Genomic DNA, 20,611 nt, shown 5'->3' with positions numbered 1-20,611 from the left:
TTGGGTTCTTGAGTTCAAAGTAAGCTGACTTGAGTTGCTGGTTGATCACTATTTACTTGTAAATTTGAATACTCCATTATATATGAAAGAAAAGAAGATTATTTGAGTAGAAGAAACGGTGCTTAATACTTAACATCCCTTCCAGAATCCATCACCTTTGGACTTAGTTTCTAAAGCAACCGGTTTCTGGGACTCCTCTTTGCTCATCGGATAGCCAGCCGGTGGCGCAGTCACATAGGGTTCTGGCGCAGTGGATGTTGACGGTGCTGGGTATGCAGCTTATTGATCGTTCAAAAAGAACTAAACCATGTTAATATTTTTGGGGTTTCCAAATAAAATTGGGTTAATTATGGAGTTGGTCATCAGAATATCAGATTAATTAATATTTTTAAGATACTTACAAATTGGTCACCAAAATTGATTTAAGAATATTGGGTTAAACATAAATGAATAAACATAAACGAACATAACCAAACGAACATAAACGAACATAACCGAACGTTCACGAACGTAAATGAACGAACGAGACATATGTTCATGTTCGTTCATTTAATTAAACGAACACAAAATCTTGTTCATGTTCGTTCATTTAATAAATAAACACACATAAACGAACTTCCCGCCGCACGGTTCATGAACGGTTCGTTGAACGTTCAGTTCATTTACAGGCCTAAATGCATGTTTGTTCATATAATATAGAAATATGTGTATTAATGTTCATGCTGATTTTGTTGGCCTTGGTATTGTGAGAAACAATGTTGCATATTGAGATGTATGCTGCCAAGCGTTTGACGTAGTTAATGGATTAATCGTTTGATTTAGTGAGTGCTGATTCTGAATGATTAATTAAAGTTAATCTATGCCAGATACTTAGTTATGAACTTAAACACATGGTTATAACATAAATTCTCTTTTATCATTCCAATCCATTTGATGGTTGATCTTGTGCTTTACTCAAAGTTGTAGCATGACATGGTATTCTTATTATTGAATTTACACTTTTATAACTTGTTTCATGTCACTTTTAATCAACTTTTCTTATAATTTTTTGTAAATTGATTTTGCTCCATGTGGATACGATACTCGATGTTGCAAAGCATCTATTACTACTTGTGACAACGTATACTTGCATTTGGCTATAGCGTATTTTACAGTCTTCAACTATAAAATTTTATAACAATTTATTCATACATATTGTATTTTTTGAATAAATTTGGGGTGAATACAAGATAGTATATGTCCATAAATTCTCAACCATTTTGACAATGAATGCTCATACCCTTACATATGCGGGGCTCAAACTCGGGACCTCAATAGATAATAACAATCTTTTAACTAATGAGGTCGCTTGGTTCATACTTTATCATATTATATTTTTATACTTTTTATATTTATTTTATCATTCTTGTTTAAAGTTTGTGACTATTGGTCTCAATAATATCATTTCATATTAGTTCGAATATAAACGTTAAAAATTAAATCCATTATTACAGATAAGATGATTTAAAGTTGATTAGGTGTAACAACTTTCATTTTTATATTACTTGATTCCCAGTTTTATAGCATGTGATTTCACAATTTCTATGTATCTTTTCCCATCTTTAATCCTTTGGGGAATTTCGTATTATTTATAAGATATGATGGCTTTTGGATGTGAGAAACATAAAATCCATAATAAATTGAATATTTTAATTCAGTGTCGAATGAAACCATATTGAAAAATCAAACCTGCATGGCTGCATTCTTTCATATTAAAATAGCACTATAATAATCCATTCTCAATAGGTTAATATTATATTTAAGTTATACCAATAATATTTAAAATTAGCATAATCTTCTAAATTGTATACACTTGAAATAAAAATTCAATCGATATTAATTGATTCAAAAGAAAACTTTCCATAAAAAATAAGAAATAAAATGAAGTAATGATTTTATGGGTGTGTCTCATGTAGGATGTAGGGAGGGGGATTATCCATTTTATAAGAGCGGTAGGAGTAAAATTATCTCATGATAATTACACACTCCGGTCACTGTTTTTATGTCTTTACGTAATACTTAGGGCTGTAAATAATACGAGACAAATCGTGAGCTATTCAAGATTGATTCAATTAAAGTTCGGTTAACTCTCGAATCGAATGGACTTGATTTGAATTCTTAACGAGTGGAAGCGAACTACTTGATACTCAACTCAAAAAGTTCACGAACAATTCAAAAAAATATTATGTTAAAATTTTAGATTTTTTAAATTAACTTATTAATAATATTAATATTTATGTGTTATTTTTTTAAATTCAATTTAAGACATTCATATACTTAATGTTTAAGTTCAAGTTCGAGTTTGAACTTTAATTGAGTTAAGTCTGAAAATATTTCGAGTTTAAGTTTTTTCGAGCTCGAGCTTTAAAATTTTAAGCACGCAAGCTTTCTAGTTGAGTCGTGCTTCAACTTTTTATTTCAAGTTTGAGTCAAACTTGACAATCTTAAGCTCGTGAACTTTAGAGTCGAATCAAGTTTAGTTTTATATTTTTCAAGTCGAGTCGAGCTCAACAATACTCAAATTGAACTCGACTCGTTACAGTCCTACCCTCGCCCAAGAAAACCTCCCACTAATTTACATTATTATAATCATGAATCATCCACTAATGTAAATAAGTAGAAAATTTTAAGACGAGAAAATAGTAACAATAAAATTAGTTGTTTAATCACTAATATTTATTAAATTTTGACTAATACATAGGAAAATAAATAATTTTCTTAACAAGTGAAAAAATTTTAAACTTCCTAAAATAAAAGTAAACTAATGATACACAATTAATATTAAATCTAATCGAGTTTTCTAATAGATTAATAATTTATCTAATATATCTTGAGTCGCTCGTAAGTATTCTAGGAAGACAATTCAAAAAATTTCATGAAATGTGACTAGTTTTTCGCGTTTAATTTTATCAAGTCTATCTAAATATAAACCATCCAACTGACTATAAAATCATTAAGTTTATCTTACGATAATATTTTTTTACAAATTTTAAATTTAATGTTAATCCTACCTAGAGAGGGACTGTAGGGAAAGGAATTGGAATATTCATAGTAGGTCTAGAACCCACGATTTAAGGAAATATGAGATAACAAAGATAAACAACTAATCAACCAACAAAATGTGCTTACTCGCATGAATTCATTTTTTAAGGTAAAGTACATAAATGTCCTCCGACTATAGGATATTGCTTTACTGAGTTCCCTAACTATTGAAAGTTACAAAATGATCCTCTGACTATAGGGTGTTGTTTTGTTGAGTCCCCCGATTATTAAAAGTTACAAAATGGGTCATCTGATTATTCATATGTACTAAAATTGTCATTTTCCATTAAAAATTTGACTATAGTTTAAGTCGGATATTAACTTGCTAACTGGATATGATGAAATATGATTCCAAAATCTCAAAATACTATACAATTGAAATGGTTATATGATTAGATTTCATCAGACGAATGTCAATTTTTAACAAAAAATGGCGAGTTTGAAATATATGAATAGTCGAGTGATCATTTTGTAACTTTCAATAATCATGAGACTCAATAAAACAACACACTATAACCCTCCTCCATTTTGTAACTTTCGATAGTCAGGAACCATTTAATCTATTTTAAACTTTTTTAAAATACTAACAAAAAAAGTTTAAGAAAATAATATTCTTTATATGTGTATAATTGACCTTAGTCTTTAGACAACAATACAATCAATAGAAATATATATATACATTATTCCAAAGTTATATGGCAGGCCAACCCATCCATATTGGAATGATGTACTTTAATTAGGTACTAATAAAGAGATAAAGATGTAAAATGCTTTCAATAAATAAATACAGATTAGTTATCATGGGCAGTGGTAGAGTGCAAGGCTCTTAACCTTGTGGTCGTGGGATCGATTCACACGGATTTCATTGCTTCTTTACTCGATTGAGTTTACGAGCTCTTTGGCAGAGGCGTTTTTTTGCAGCTCATCAGTGCTGTTTCAACCGATCCTGGTCAGTTTCCTTTTCGTTCACCAAGTGTTTGTTCTAAATCTTGAAAGTAAGGGAAAGAATATTTGATGTGTTTAACATATGTGCGATGTGCAGCCAATGGGATGAAAGGGAAGCCTGCAAATTTGGAGAATTGGGTCACGAAGATCACTCCGGTATTGGCCGGAGAGGCCACGTTTTCGGTCACATTCGAGTGGGACGAATCCATGGGTGTACCTGGAGTTTTCATAATAAAAAACAAACACCATAGCCAGTTTTATCTCAAGACAGTCACCCTGGAAGATGTTCCCGGCCATGGCCGGGTACATTTCGTTTGCAATTCCTTGGTCTATCCTCGGTACAAGTACGATCGAGTTTTCTTCTCCAACAAGGTAACTTCACTTTCTAATCTAATTTTGGTTGTTAAGATTTGGGGCGACATATAACTTCGATTTATTCGGTTTAGTCCTACCTTCCATGCCAAATGCCGGAACCTTTACGACAGTATAGGGAAGAAGAGTTGGTGAATCTCAGGGGAGATGGAAAAGGAACGCTCAAAGAATGGGACAGAGTTTATGACTATGATTTCTACAATGACTTGGCAATGCCGGAAAAGGGTCCAGATAGTCATCGTCCGGTTCTCGGAGGATCACCGAATTGTCCATATCCTAGAAGAGGAAGAACAGGTCGGATGCCACACAAAAATGGTAAGAACTGTTCTTATGGTAGCATCTGTTACTTTCATACAACAGTAAACATGAACTAACCGAAAATGCATCCAACAGATCCCAAGACGGAGAGTAGGTTGTTTCTTCTAAGCTTAAACATCCATGTTCCACGAGACGAACGGTTTAGCCAGGTGAAGTTTTCGGATTTCATCGCCTACACCTTGAAATCTCTGTTTCAAGTATTGGTCCCTGAGATTGCAGCATTATGTGACAAAACCATAAATGAGTTTGACTCCTTTCAAGATGTACTTGATCTCTATGAAGGTGGTATAAAACTACCAAGCGATGCCACTATTAAGAAGATAAGGGATTGCCTCCCTTCGGAGTTGATCAGGGAACTCGTTCGTAACGACGATGAGAGATTGATGAAGTTTCCGATGCCCGCGTTATCAAAGGTACATACAAACCTTTTCACAGATCGGAGATACGAGATTACAACTAACGTATGATGCCATGTGTGGTTACAGAGGATAGGTCTGCTTGGAGGTCGGACAAGGAGTTTGCACGAGAAACTCTTACCGGCGTCAACCCGATTGTCATCAGCCGGCTCAAAGTAATTATATGACCTTTCTTTTAACAAACTCATAAAACTTTTCTACTTTTTTCTCATCTCAAAAGCTATATATAGTCTGTAGGAATTTCCTCCTGTCAGCAAGCTTGATCCTAAAGAATATGGTCACCAGAAAAGTACCATTAGAAGGGAACACATTGAGTGTAACATGAATGGACTCACAGTGGAAGATGTACAATATCACACTTCATCTGTTCTTGCTCGTTTGTAACATTTCTTTCCATAATACTAACAGATCGAATTCGATCCAGGCTCTAAAGCAGAACAAATTGTTCATATTGAACCATCACGATGCCTTCATGCCTTACCTAGGTAGGATAAATTCGACTACCACAAAGACTTACGGCACGAGAACACTGTTCTTCCTGCAAGACGACGGCACGCTGAAGCCACTGGCAATCGAGTTGAGCTTGCTGCATCCCCAAGGGGAGGGCCACGGTGCCGTAAGCAAAGTTTTCACCCCGGCGGAGGATGGAGTCGAAGGTTCGATCTGGCAATTGGCCAAAGCTTATGCTGCAGTGAACGATTCCGGCTACCATCAGCTCATTTCTCATTTGCATGAATGTTGAATTACTGAAAAACGCCAGTGCACCATGTTGATTTACAATGCTTTCTTCTTCTTTCTCTGTCATGATTGCAGGTTAAACACACATGCTGTGATTGAGCCATTTATAATCGCCACTCATAGTCAGTAGAGTGTGGTTCATCCCATATATAAGCTTCTTCATCCCCATTTCCGTGACACGATGAACATAAATGCTTTGGCTCGTCAGACCCCCATCAATGCCGGTGGAGTGCTTGAGTTGACAGTCTTTCCTGGTAAATACGCATTGGAAATGTCTTCTGCAATTTACAGAAACTAGGTTTTCACTGACCAGGCTCTCCCTGTTGATCTAGTTAAGAGGTAAGCCGTATGATATTTTTATAACATTTTAAGTAGAGATGAATCGAGCAACGTTAGAATGCTATCCTACCTTAAAATTTTTAAATTTTGTATTTTTTAAATTTTTAATATAAATTTCTAAGTTTGTATTCATATTCCTACGTTATCGTTGATTTTAAGAATTTGACATTGTTGACAAAACCCTTCATTTTTCAGAGGAATGGCAGTCCCGGACTCGAGCAGTCCCCATGGTCTGAAACTCATGATAAAAGATTACCCTTACGCCGTCGACGGATTAGAAATCTGGTCCGCCATTGAAACATGGGTCACCGAGTACTGCACTTTCTACTACCCATCAAATGAAGCAGTCAAACACGACGCCGAACTCCAATCATGGTGGTCGGAGATCAAAAACGAAGGCCATGGCGATCTGAAAAACCAACCATGGTGGCCGGAGATGAACACAAGAGCCGACCTCATCCAAACAAGCACGATCATCATCTGGATAGCATCAGCTTTCCACGCCGCAGTCAACTTTGGACAATAACCATACGCCGGCTACCTCCCGAACAGACCAACGGTCAGCCGACGGTTCATGCCGGTACCGGACACCGACCAGTACGAAGAACTTAAAAAAGACCCAGACTTGGTCATTTTGAAAACGATCACCGCACAATTCCAGACCCTGCTGGGTGTCTCGCTCATAGAGGTGTTGTCACGACATTCGACCGATGAAATATACCTCGGGCAAAGGGAGACGGCGGAGTGGACGACTGACGATGAACCCTGCATTTGAAAGATTTGGGAAGAAGCTGGTGGAAATTGAAAGAAGGATAATGGAAAGGAACAATGACGGGAAACTGAAAAACAGAGCAGGACCGGTGAAGATGCCGTACATGTTGATGTATCCTAATACGTCGGATTATTCTAGAGAAGGTGGACTCACAGGGAAGGGCATCCCTAATAGCATCTCCATTTGAGGGTTTAGCCATGCGGTTGTAGTTTCAGTCGTATCAAGTTTGTTATGATTATAATAACAAATAATATTTTTAATATCTTATCATTTCAAATAATATTTTTAATATCTTATCATTTCAAATAATATTTTTAATATATACACATCGACCGTTATTCCGATCACAAATTATTATTTCAATTTCTAATCTTGACCAGATTTTCTATAACAAATAATAAATTTAAATATTTAATAAGTTGTTATATTTAATATGACCAAACTTTCTCAATACCATTCAAAAATTTTAACTTTGATTATGTTTCTGTTTTAGTCATTGAAATTTAACTTTTTTATTTCATCACTAAACTTTTAATTTTACTCGTTTTGGCTATTTAATTATTAAGTTTTTAACACTGTTTATTTTTTTGGTATATTTATGAAAAAATATCTTGAAGCTTTTCTTTCAAATCTAGATTTTTGAACTGATTCACCGACATATTTTCTTTCAAATTCGAATGTTTGAGACATTAAAGATAAAAACAATATATTTCAATTTCACAATAATCTAACTATAGAGATTGCGTATCAGACTACGATAAGGCCAAAGCTCTGATTTTAGTTTTTTCAATTTTAAGGAAGATAAAATTAAAAAGAAGAATAAAAGTGAACATTTTGATATCAATTACAACAAAAGCGATAATGATAATCTAGCTGTAACCCCCTAGGCCCGACTTATATGTTACAACCAGATCTAGCGGATTACGATACAATTTTACAAAACATTTTTTAATAATGTAAAAACATATTATGAATAAATATCTTTAAAAATATAGTTGATAACATTAAAATTCAATTCCATATAATTAAATTCGTAAAAAAATTGAATAAAATAAAATATTCCAACATCAGTATCGAAGGTAGTATAAAACATAAAACCAACATTTTCAAAATATAGGCACATGACACCCAAAATAAAGACAAATCAGATGATAAAAACATTACAACAAAAGGTACAGTAGAAATGTGTCGATCCTCCAAATGCTAGGTACGGGTCGCCTATCAAAAAGTATCTGAAATATAGAAATTTGGGGGAGTGAACTAAGGAGCTCAGTGTGTTCCAACAGTGCAAAAATAAAACATATAGTTTAGATTTCAAAATCAATTCATCAATAAGGTCATGAAACGATGATAAAGTTTCCAAAATCAATTCATCAATAAGGTCATGAAACGATGATAAAGTTTCCAAAATCAGTTCAGTTCCAAATTGTGAAAACGTCAGTAGTGTTTTTAGCTTAAAAATATAGAAATCTCCCTCCAACATAACACCATATACAGTTCCTCATAATTGTATCCATAAGAACTTACCCTAGGCCCAAAGGGCGTATGTGTCAACCTAAGGGAGCACCTTGGGTCCTTAAGGTATTACCCTAGCTGAAGCGTAGGTGCCCACCTGAGGGTTGTACTCTCATGCCCATAAGAACTTACCCAATGCACACAACAGAGGAGCCACCCTAAGGGAGTACCTTAGGGACCATAAGGTATTACCAATAGGCACATTATGCCTAAGAGCCTACCCAAGAGTTGTCTTAGGTCCATAAGAAATTACCAGTTCTATCGGTCTCAACCTATATAAGAAATTACCGATTTGACCGAAGCTGAACCTATAGAGACTTCATACTAGATCCCAAAGTACCCCGAAGAAAATATTTTTTCAGACATTAACCAATGATAGCAAGAAATTAGAGTTCAGACATATTTATTTATCATTAAAAACAATAACCAGAGAACATGAATCATACAATCAAGCTTACTTTAATAAATCAAAAATCAGACTTTAAATCAGATAATTCATACGAAACCAAGTCAAACACATAACACATTGCAAATTAGATAAAAACAATTATGCACACATGGTATTTCAAACATATATTTAAAATAATTATATGACACACAAGGAACACACCTCACAAAAAGAATCAATCTAGGATATCTATTGAACACCGGCTTCACTAGGCTCTTCGAGAGTATTCACAGACTCTCATGTACAAGCGGATCGGGAGGAACCAGGTCGATCAATCGAACGATTAAGAGATCAACGAGTACCCATGTCGGCAGTCAGTGAAAACCACGACGATTGACGTCGAACTCAGTCGGGTTTTGGTCACACGGAGCTGGGGAGTTCGGTGCTCGGGGCGGTCAAGCGAGCCAACGCCTTGAACGGCCAAAAATTGAGAAAACTTGAAGGGCAGAGGGTTATTGACGAAATTTCAGCAAGCTTTCCACGACAAACGATGGTGGCCTTCAATAATCAGCGGTTAAGTTTTGGTCAGACGATCGCGGTGCTTCGATTAGAGGTTACGGTGACACTAATCGACGGTCGATTGACTATGAAATGGTGAAAGGATCAACTACAAGTCGAGCAGTTTCTTTCTCTCGATTCGGTAAAGTGATGGTTGATTTCGGTGAGCCAACGAAAGAGGTTGGGTCTTGAGAGGATGTCAGAGCTGGTGGTGGTGTCAGTGTTGTCCACAACTAGTCGGAGATAGGCGAATCGGTGGTCAAAAACTTGATGATGAGGTTTGTTTAGTTTGGGGTTTGGGGCTGGTTCATGACCATGGGGGAAAATTGGGTTTTTAGTTTTTGGGTTAACACCCAGAAAATTAAAATAAAACTTATATTTTATTAATATAAAACACAAATAGTAGCCTAGCCTAATGGTAGGGTGATGGGTGGTTTTATTGGGTGGCAGGGGTTTGAATCCCTACAGCCACCTAACTTGTTTCTTTATTATTTTTCTCTGTTAATAGAAATTGGGGTAATTTAGGGTTAGGTCATTAAATTTTATGTAGCTTCTAAAATGGGCAAAAAGTTTCAAATTTTTTTAATTTGGTCCCTAACTTAAAGTAAATTCGGGGTGTGACAACTCTCATCCTCTTAAAAGAATTTCGTCCTCAAAATTCACCAGAATCAAACAATAAACAAAAACTAGGTCTCTAATAGTTCCTTCAGAGGATAAAAACCAATTCCTCTATTGACGATAATAGAAATCTTATTAGACTCGGAGGGAAAACAAGCTTCTGATGCCTTAATCAAAAGTCTGAAAGGCCTTAAGATATGAAACTCGAGTATTTGAGGGCATTTTTAGAAATACATGGCAAGAAACAGAAATAAAAATAACTATACCTGCAGAAGTCTCTGGTTCAACTAATCACCTGAACGTCGAGTAGCGTAGACAAGGGCAAGCTGTCGAGCATCAGAAGTAGTTAGTCCTCTACTCTACGGTCGAGCTTTATTGTCGACCCTAGAAACATATCTGGAAGTCCTACCCTGACTCTGAATCCTAGCGGGAGTCTGAACAGAAGCCTGTGATTGTGCAGGAGTTTGAGCGGGGTCTGATCGACATAAGATGGATGTGGACAATTTCTCAAAAAGTGCTCACTAGATCCACATCGATAACAAGTACCCATTTTCTTATTGCACTTTCCCTTATGTCGATTTCTACAGTGCTCACAACTCGGTATTAGAGTAAAACCTGAAGAATCACCTCAACTAACTATTGGGGTGGAGGTGACATAGGCATTGAACCAGTATGACTCATATGATGAGAAGCAATACAAGTTCTCTTATCGGGGCATACAGAAAGTTCAGACTGACCGGAAGACATTCTAGAGTGATCTCGATCTACCTTATCTCTATTAGGAGCAGAAGCCTCAACTTCTTCAGTGTCCTTTGGTCTCCCTACTACGACATCAAACACCTCATCCTAGTGAGTAACCACCTGACAATGCAGCTCTTATCAGATTCCTTGAGCAAACTTTTAGCACCTATCGATCTCAGTAGGTACCAGACTAGAACCATACATGACTAACTTCAAGAACTTGATCTCGTACTTAGAAACAATCATATCTCCCTGAACCATATCCTGAAAATGATATCGTCTCTGAGCTAGATAAAACTATATCAGAAAATGACACCTAAAACACTCCATAAAGAAATCCCTGGTCAAGCGATCGGTCGGAACACTGCTCACAACAAACTCCTACCAGGTATGGGAATTCCCGTCCAACATAGAGATAACTCCCAAATAACGTTGTTGAGGGTCTAATCCTAGCGGGTCCATGCATCGCTCAGTATTGCAGAGCCAATCCTCAGTCTCAGTCAAAGTATAATGCCCCAAATATTGAATTAAGGACTTTATTGAAATGATTTAAAAATAGGAGGATTTGTTTGATTAAATGATAAAATATGAGAATGATTAAGATGAATGATTTATACTAAATTGTGACAATGGAATATTAAGAGGGCATTTTAGTCCTTTAAATGAAAGAGAAATTAAAATGCATTTTTAATTTGGTATTAAAGAAAATGGGAAAAGGGAATTAGGTTACACAAAGTCTTCTTCCTTTTTCTTCCTCTTTCCCTCGTAACAAAGCTCCTCTATAGCTCAAAGGTGAGTTTTTAATTTACTAGTTTATTCCTTTGTTTTTGGTTGAATGTTGAAGCCTTGTATATGATGAAAGCTTAAGGAATGTTTAGAAGAAATTAAAACAATGAGATAAGAGAAATATAGGAGATTTTAGAAAAATGGTTTATAATGATATGTCAATTTATGAGTGTTTATTGAGGTTTATTTATAAAATTGACTTGTCAAAGAGGTAAATGAAAGATTAGAAGCATGGGATGAATGTAAAAAAAAGTTAGAAATTTTGGTGTGATTCTTGGAATCAAATGTTATTGAGGGATACTAGATGTTTTAAGTATCTAAATGAAGGAAAGTTAGTATGATTAAGTGGATAAAAGTTACATAATATTGTTAGGGGTAAATGAGAGGAAGATTGGCCAAATTTGGGTATGTTTCGGGTTGAAAACTGGAAAATTTGGGCATGGGTATCGGTTCTGATAAAACAGTATCGATACTATAGGCTAAAATGAGATGAATTAATTAAGTAATATTGATACTGATTATCAGTATCGATACCTAAGGGGGAGTATCGATACCGAAGGGAAGGTATAGATACCATTTTGAAATAGAATGCAAAAATGGTATCGATACCATAGGAGGGTATCAGTACCATAGTATGGTAGTATCGATATCATGGTAAGGATATCGATACCATGTAACATCGAATTAAAAATTGGTATCGATACCAGAAGGAGGTATCGATACCATAGTATAGTAGTATCGATACCATGGTAGGGGTATCAATATTGAAGAGCCATAAATTTTAAGATAGGTTGATATTGTTGTAGAAAGGTTAATAATAAGTACTTTTTATTAATGTTTAAGTATAATTGTTAGGAAAGATACTAACAATTGATATTATACATGTATTTAATGAATATGGAATATATCGTAATCAAGCCCTAGTCGAGTAAAGTAAAAGCCAAAGGCCAAATCCCGGAGTAATCATCTTCCCATTTTGGATATATAAGCAAGGCGAGCCAGGTGAATGCATTTACTTATGTACATATATGCTATAATAATCATAGTTGTAGAAATTGTTTATATATATATATATGGTGATTACCCAATGGCACTAAGTATGCAAAAAGTTAAAAAAATCATACTAAGTGTATATATTTCCGTATTGGGCACTACGTGTGCAAAAAGTTAAGAAATTCATACTAAGTGTATGAATTTCTGTATTTAGCACTTCGTGTGCTAAAAGTTAAGAAATCCATACTAAGTGTATGAATTTCTGTATTGGACACTTCGTGTGCAAAAAGTTAAGAAATTCGTACTAAGTGTATGAATTTCCGTATTGGGCATTTCGTGTGTAAAAAGTTAAGAAATTCGTACTAAGTGTATGAATTTCCGTATTGGGCACTTCGTGTGCAAAAAGTTAAGAAATTCATACTAAGTGTATGAATTTCTGTATTGGGCACTTTGTATACAATATGTTAAGAGATTCATACTAAGTGTATGAATTTCCATATGGGAAATATGTGTATAAACATAAGAAATTTATAATAAGGATATGGATTTTTATATTGGTAAAGGGTATGCAACCCACATAGATTATAGTAATGGTTGAGAAATGAAGGTATCAACAATACCGATGTAAACCATAGAGTGTTTATTGAATTGAAAGAATCTCTTGAAATGTGAATTGTAATTAAATAAATTGTGTTTAGAATTGTATTTATGATTAAGTAATATTTAACGTGTGTTTATTTCATGCGTTTGTAGAATACCCGCTAAGTAGGGAGATCAATAGACATCCAAGCCAAAGTCACCCCGTCAGTAACAATACGACTTACATGTCTACTCTTGATGTATTTTAGTTGGCATGTAATAGGTTTAGAAAAAGAAATGCTCTAGAAATCTTTTAAATCAAACTTCTGTAAACGGTGAAATGTTTAACCTCTCTTTTTGTTGTTTATATTATTACATGTATGTTTTATTTTAAGTAAATTAAAATGTTTTATAAAATCAACAAAATAGTATTGGTTTTAAAATTATATGACATCTGTAGCTCGTATACAGAAAGGTATACGGGAGATGGGTGCCACACAGAGCTCCACTAAGAGGGCCTCCAAAGGTCCTAACTCCATTAGCAATTAGAGTTTGAGAAATGGGGACCTCAGGTGCAACATTTGCAGCTTTGATCGCTCCCTGAATCAACTGAAGGAACTGCCTACAAAGATTTTCATCTAACATAACCTTAGCAAGCTCAGTTTCATAATCGATAGCTCCTATAACTGGAGTCGTCAAACCTATACCAAGTGCAGGAGGTAGATCTATCGGGGTCGCAGAAGCAGAATTATCTACCGGAGATGGGGGGATCTATACGCATCTCATCTATAGGGTCCACAAATATAGTCACTCGACCTCACCCACAGTCAGGTCAACAACCACGTCTAGCATTCATCTTAGTGGATCTCGAGTTTCGCTACAGAAAGATAAAGCCTAAGGTTAAATTTGGCACTTGTAGTCTCGCATATAGCTAAACTCATAAAAACTTGGTGACATGGCCTTCGTGACTTATTTTGTAAAATATTTTAAAAACCATATTTTTAGTTTAGACCCATTCACAACCCGATGTTTTAAAACTAAAAGCTCTAATACCTAAATTTGTAACCCCCTAGACCTGACCTATACGTTATAACCAGATCTAGCGGATTACGATACAATTTTCCAAAACATTTTTCAATAATGTAAAATCATATTACGAATAAATATCTTTAAAAATATAATTGATAACATTAAAATTCAATTCCAGATAATTAAAAGTCATAAAAACTAAATAAAATAAGATATTCCAACAACAGTATCAAAGGCAATATAAAACATAAAACCAACATTTTCAAAATATAGGCACATGTCACCCAAAATAAAGGCAAATCGGAAGATAAAAACATTACAACAAAATGTACAGTACGAATTGTTGATCCTCCAAATGCCAGGTACGGGTCGCCTATCAAAAAGTATCTGAAAGAGAGAAATTTGGGGGTGTGAGCCAGGGAGCTTAGTGTGTTCCAACAGTGCATAAATAAAACATATAGTTTAGCTTTCAAAATCAGTTCATCAATAAGGTCATGAAACGTCAATAAAGTTTCCAAAATTAGTTCATTTCCAAATTGTAAAAACGTCAGTAATGTTTTTGGCTTAAAAATATAGAATCACCCTCCAACCGAACACCATATGCAGTTCCCCAGAATTGCATCCATAAGGACTTACCTTAGGCCTAAAGGGCGTAGGTGTCAACCTAAGGGAGCACCTTGGGTCCATAAAGTCTTACCCTAGTCGAAGCGTATGTGCCCACCTAAAGGGTGTGCCCTCAGGCCCATTAAGACTTACCTAATGCACACAGCAGATGAGTCATCCTAAGGGGGTATCTTAGGGTCTATAAGGTCTTACCACTAGGCTCATTAGGCCTAGGAGCCCACCCAAAAGTCACCTTAGGTTCATAAGGAATTACCAGTTCGATCGATTTGAACCTATATAAGGAATTATCAATTTGACTGAAAATGAACCTACAAAGACTTCATACTAGATCTCCTAATAGCCCAAAGAAAACATTTTTAAGACAGTAACCAGTGATAACAAGAAATCAGAGTTCAGACATATTTATTTATCGTTAAAAATAGTTACCAGAGAACATGAATAAAACAATCAGGCTTACTTTAATAAATCATAAATCAGACTTTAAATCAGATAATTCATACAGAATCAAGTCAAACAGTTAGACACAGTGCAAAATCAGATAAAACAATCATGTGCACATGGTATTTCAAACATATATTTAAAACAACTATATGGCACAAAAGGAACACACCTCACAAAAAGAATCAGTCTAGGATATCTATCGAACATCGGCTTCACTAGGCTCTTCGAGAGTATTCACGGGCTCTCCCGCACGAGCGGATCGGGAGGAACCTGGTCAATTAGTCGAACGATGAGGAGATCCACGAGTACCAACATCGACGGTTGGCCAAAAAAATGACAATCAGCATCGAACTCAGTCAGGTTTTGGTCACACGGAGTTGGGGAGTTCAATGCTCAGGGCAGTGAGGTTAGCCAACACCTTGAACGACCAAAAATTGAGAAAAATTGAAGGGTAGGGGGTTCTCGACGAAACTTCAGCGAGTTTTCCACGACGAACAGCGGTGGCCTTCGATGATCGATGGTTGGTTTTGGTCGGAAGATCACGACGCTTCGACTGGAGGTGACGATGACACTAACCGGCGATCAATTGACTATGAAACGACGAAAGGAGCAACGACAAGTCGAGTAGCTTCTCTCTCTCTCTCAATTCGGCAAAATGGTGGTCGATTTAGGTGAGCCAACAGACGGGGTTGGTTCACGGGAAGATGTCAAAGCTAATAGTGATATCGGTGTTGTCCACAACTGGTCAGATATGGGCGAATTAAAGGTCGAAGGCTTGAGGATGGGGTTTGTTTGGTTTGGAATTTAGGGTTTTAGATTGTTTCATGACCACTAGAAAAAAAATAGGGGTTTTGGTTTTTGGGTTAACACCCAGAAAAATTAAAATTAAAATTATATTTTATTAATATATGACATAAGTATTGACCTAGCCTATTGGAAAGGTGATGGGCGAATTTACTATGTGAAAGTGGTTCGAAACCCCGCAGGTCTCTAAATTTTCTGTAGCTTCTAAAATGAGCTGAAAGTTTCAAAATTTTTCAATTTGATCCCTAACTTAAATTAAATTTTAAATTAAATTCGAAGTCTGACACTAACAACAATAGATAAAGATTTAAACCACGAAAAAGAAACTTAAATTTTAGGAAAAATTAAGTAATAAAAGGCTCCATAATGCAGTGTTTGGTGCTAACGTTGGACACTTAATAATTAAGCGAACAAAACAAGTAAAAACCAATTTTTTAGAAATGAAATTAAAAAAATTAAAGTGTGATCAAATAAAAACAAATAAATAAACTTTAGTGACTAAAATTGTAGTCTACCCAGTTTTAAAACCAACCGAGCCTAAACTTAAGCTTAGGGCCCATACCTCACCTCATTTCTGGACCCTTCTATTAAATATCCTTACTACCAGATTAACTAAAGAGATGAATCGATAGGTTGCTAGCGACGATGACAATTTAATTTATTTTTAATTTTCATATAATTAAATATTTATTTATATTTTTATTGATGAACAAATTTACACATTTTAGAACGTTATACCCTTGAATTTTTTACATAACTTTCTAAAAATTTGTACTCCTAATAAATTTTTGACACATCTTGTATAAATTTTCTAATATAGCTTTATACCTTAAATTTAGAACTTTATACCCTTAAATTTTTATCAGTAGATGTTTGTATTGATGAAGTGAAAGTATTTCCTTTTTCGATATTCCACGAATCTTGTAATATAAGTTTCACGTAATTTGTATTGTTAAATTTTTAATAGTAGAATATCAAATTAAAATTTAAATTAAATATTATGTATAATTTTAAAAATTAAAATTTGAGTATAGTTTAAATACTAAGCATATAATTTATTATAAATAATAATATATATAGATAAATCATTTAATAAAATGAGAAAAAAATGTGCACCTCTCTGGGAAACTCTAGAACCTAAAGCAAAGCAAACATTGTATTATATTTCCATGTGTCACTTTCCACTCTTCTCGCCTCTTCGACTCTCTTTATTCTATTTCTTTGCCACCTTTGTCTTCTCCCCACAATTCAACATTCTCTCAAGCCCCCAAAATTTTATTTTACCATTTTGCAGTTTCTGTTGATCAGGTTTGCATTTCTCGCTAAAAGTTGATTCTTTTGTAATTAGTTTATATATAGCTTTGTATTGGAAATTCAACAACTTGGTTGTCAACCAGTTTGTCTTTTTATGCTAAAAGATTTCATCTTTATGATATTCTTGATGGGTTATTAACCATTTCTAGGAAAATTTCATTTGTTGTTTTTTTTTATTATAATTTTAATGGCTTTTGAATGAAATTGTTGAAGTTGAGCTTGAGTTTATGAGTTAGGAAAAGAAAGAGGCAGCTATTTCACTTTTCTTTATTGATTTTAAGATAAGCATTTGAATGTAAATTTTATGTTGATGGTGGGGTTTTGAGGTTTTAGTTTAGAAAATCTTAGAATTGCAGGGTTCTGATTAGTAATAGATGAAGCGATAGCGCATTTCAAGTGTTTGTTAAAAGACCTGCATGAATAAATTGTTTGTATAATTCCATAGTGTTGGAGGCTAAAATGGTATTCTATGTTCATCTGTTTATCATTTTGGGTTTTTATACTTGGTAAAAAAAAGTTTAATTTTGGTAAAAGAAATGAAGGTATGATCTATGGTGGGTGAAATTATATTCTATATCATTGTGTAGACAAGGACTTCTAATAGTTTCTCGAAATTTCTTGTTGTAGATAAGTCTAAATCTTTCAGGATCATGAGTTGTTTTTCGAGTTGTTAGACGTTTTAATTCGTTGATCTTGAGTCTTATGATAAATATAGTTTCTGTTAATTGTTTTTCCAGTTTGAAGTAATGGCTGAACAGGCATACACTGTGGTATCCGACAGTGAAACGACAGGGGAGGAGAAATCTTCGTCTGCTTTTCCAGAAATCGCGATTGGAATTGATATTGGAACTTCACAATGCAGCGTCGCTATCTGGAATGGCTCGCAAGTTGAGCTTCTGAGGAACACTAGGAACCAGAAGCTAATGCGATCGTATGTCACCTTCAAAGATGAAATTCCTTCGGGTGGAGTGAGCTATCAACTCTCCCATGAGCATGAAATGTTATCCGGAGCTGCTATCTTCAACATGAAGCGCCTCATTGGAAGAGTTGACACTGATCCGGTTGTTCACGCAAGCAAAAGTCTTCCTTTTCTGGTTCAGACATTGGACATTGGCGTTCGTCCGTTTCTTGCGGCCTTGGTGAACAATATTTGGAGATCCACTACACCTGAAGAAGTTCTTGCTATATTTCTGGTTGAGCTACGAGTCATGGCTGAATCTCAATTGAAGCGGCCTATAAGAAATGTTGTATTGTCCATCCCGGTTTCGTTTAGTCGGTTTCAATTGACTCGAATTGAACGGGCTTGTGCGATGGCTGGTCTTCATGTTCTTAGATTGATGCCTGAACCAACTGCTGTTGCGTTACTATACGCACAGCAGCAACAACAGTTGATACACGATAATATGGGCAGTGGAAGTGAAAAGATCGCTCTAATCTTTAATATGGGTGCCGGCTATTGCGATGTTGCTGTAACAGCCACAGCCGGAGGAGTTTCACAGATAAAAGCCTTAGCTGGAAGTGCAACCGGAGGTGAGGACTTTCTTCAGAACATGATGCGTCATCTCCTGCCAAATTATGATAACCTCTTCTCGGGCCGCAGGATTAACGAGATCAAGTCAATGGGGCTACTTCGAGTTTCAACTCAGGATGCCATCCACAAGCTCTCTTTTGAAGAAAGTGTGCAAATTGATGTAGAATTGGGTAATGGGTCAAGAATATGTCGGAAGGTGAACCGGGACGAATTCGAAGAGGTAAACCAGAAGATATTCGAGAGGTGTGAGAGTCTCGTAATCCAGTGCTTACATGATGCAAAGGTAGTGGTAGATGATCTGACCGATGTAATTGTTGTGGGCGGCTGTTCGTATATTCCAAAAGTAAGAAATCTGGTCAAGAGTATATGCAAAAGAGAACTTTACAAAGGTATGAACCCACTCGAAGCAGCGGTCTCTGGGACTGCACTGGAAGGAGCAGTGGCTTCTGGTATCGGTGATCCTTTTGGCAACTTGGACTTACTAACCATTCAAGCCACACCTCTTGGTATCGGGATACGAGCTAATGGGAACACTTTCGTGCCGATTATACCTAGAAACACTACAATGCCTGCTCGGAAAGAACTGGTCTTCACAACTGTCCACGATAACCAGACCGAGGTATTGATAGTCGTCTATGAGGGGGAAGTGGATAAGGTAGAAGAGAATCATCTGCTCGGATATTTCAAGATTACTGGACTTCCTCCTGCACCAAAAAGTGTTCCGGAGATAAACGTCTGCATGGATATCGATGCATCGAATGTGCTGAGAGTTTTGGCCGGGGTCGTACTGCCGGGTGCTCAACAACCTGTTGTTCCTGTAATGGAAGTAAGGATGCCGACGGTTGATGACGGGCACGGCTGGTGCGCTGAAGCGCTGCATAGAGCTTATGGGTCTACTCTGGACCTGGTGACGGTACAGAAGAAATGAACTTGATGCACCCGTTGTCGCATCCGATTCGAGTGTTCTATTTTTTTTTCCCGTCTATTAGAGAATCTGGGTTAGCAAGAACAGTTGTGTGATGTGTTTTTCAGACTTGGTGTAATGAAATAAAAGCATGTAATTTAAACCACTTCGGTACTGTCTCTGTATCATGAAAAGTTGTCAGTGTTGAAGTCAAGGGATGGACATAGACAAGTTTTGATTTCTGATTCGACTCTATAAGGTAAGATTTTTTTTTTTTTTTGAAAATTCACGTGTAGTTTTAGGGATGAGATCGGATTCAGGTTTAAAGGAAAAAAATATTCAATACGAATTTTTACTTAAAATTAGACGTTAACCCTAAATAATGTCTTTCTAAACTTGGATTGAGTAGCGGTTAACGTGCAATTTTACCAATTTAGGGGCCATGCGGCCATTCCCCTGCCCCCAGCTTCGATATTGCTCACAATCCTTGCAATCGCCATCAGCAGCTAGGTTATCTCTGGCTCCTACTAAAAAGGAAAAACTATTCTTTAGTCCCTTAAGAAATCATGAAATTCTTAAGGTTAAATGACAAAACAAGATCTCTAATATTTTCATATCTACATAAATAAAGGTCTAATATATAATAATAATTATAAAAAACCTGTATTAAACAAAAGTGTGAACTTCTTTATAAAGGAAATTAAAGCTAGGGATTTTTTAAATGGAGCCGGGTCGGGTTTGGTTTTTTTCAATTTGATGTTTGAATCGGATCGAATTCAGGTTTATGGTGAAAAATACTCGACCT

General features: G+C 35.7%; 1 protein-coding gene and 1 pseudogene across 2 annotated transcripts; both read left to right on the top strand.

Moving 5' to 3' along the window:
• Window positions 1-4,095: 4,095 nt before the first annotated feature.
• Window positions 4,096-7,176, top strand: LOC120192114 (annotated as a pseudogene).
• Window positions 7,177-17,262: 10,086 nt separating this feature from the next.
• On the top strand, window positions 17,263-19,963 carry LOC120191670 (heat shock 70 kDa protein 8-like). Of its 2 annotated transcripts, none has more exons than XM_039194578.1 (2): window positions 17,263-17,365; window positions 18,109-19,963. In XM_039194578.1, exon 2 carries the CDS (start codon window positions 18,118-18,120, stop codon window positions 19,828-19,830), a length of 1,713 nt encoding a protein of 570 aa, XP_039050509.1. In that variant the 5' UTR covers window positions 17,263-17,365; window positions 18,109-18,117; the 3' UTR covers window positions 19,831-19,963. The 2 variants fall into 2 exon arrangements, with proteins under 2 accessions (XP_039050509.1, XP_039050508.1); XM_039194577.1 differs by having other exon boundaries at window positions 17,290-17,350; window positions 18,087-19,963.
• The last annotated feature ends 648 nt before the right edge of the window (window positions 19,964-20,611 follow it).

Source organism: Hibiscus syriacus, unplaced genomic scaffold (assembly GCF_006381635.1).
Source record: "Hibiscus syriacus cultivar Baekdansim isolate YM2019G1 unplaced genomic scaffold, ASM638163v2 tig00116971_pilon, whole genome shotgun sequence".
Lineage (NCBI taxonomy): Eukaryota > Viridiplantae > Streptophyta > Magnoliopsida > Malvales > Malvaceae > Hibiscus > Hibiscus syriacus.
This window is presented reverse-complemented; position numbering and strand designations above follow the sequence as displayed.

What these genes read in the sequence shown, in the direction of transcription:
- LOC120191670 (XM_039194578.1), top strand. Translation starts at nt 18,118, where the DNA reads ATGGCTGAACAGGCATACACTGTGGTATCCGACAGTGAAACGACAGGG.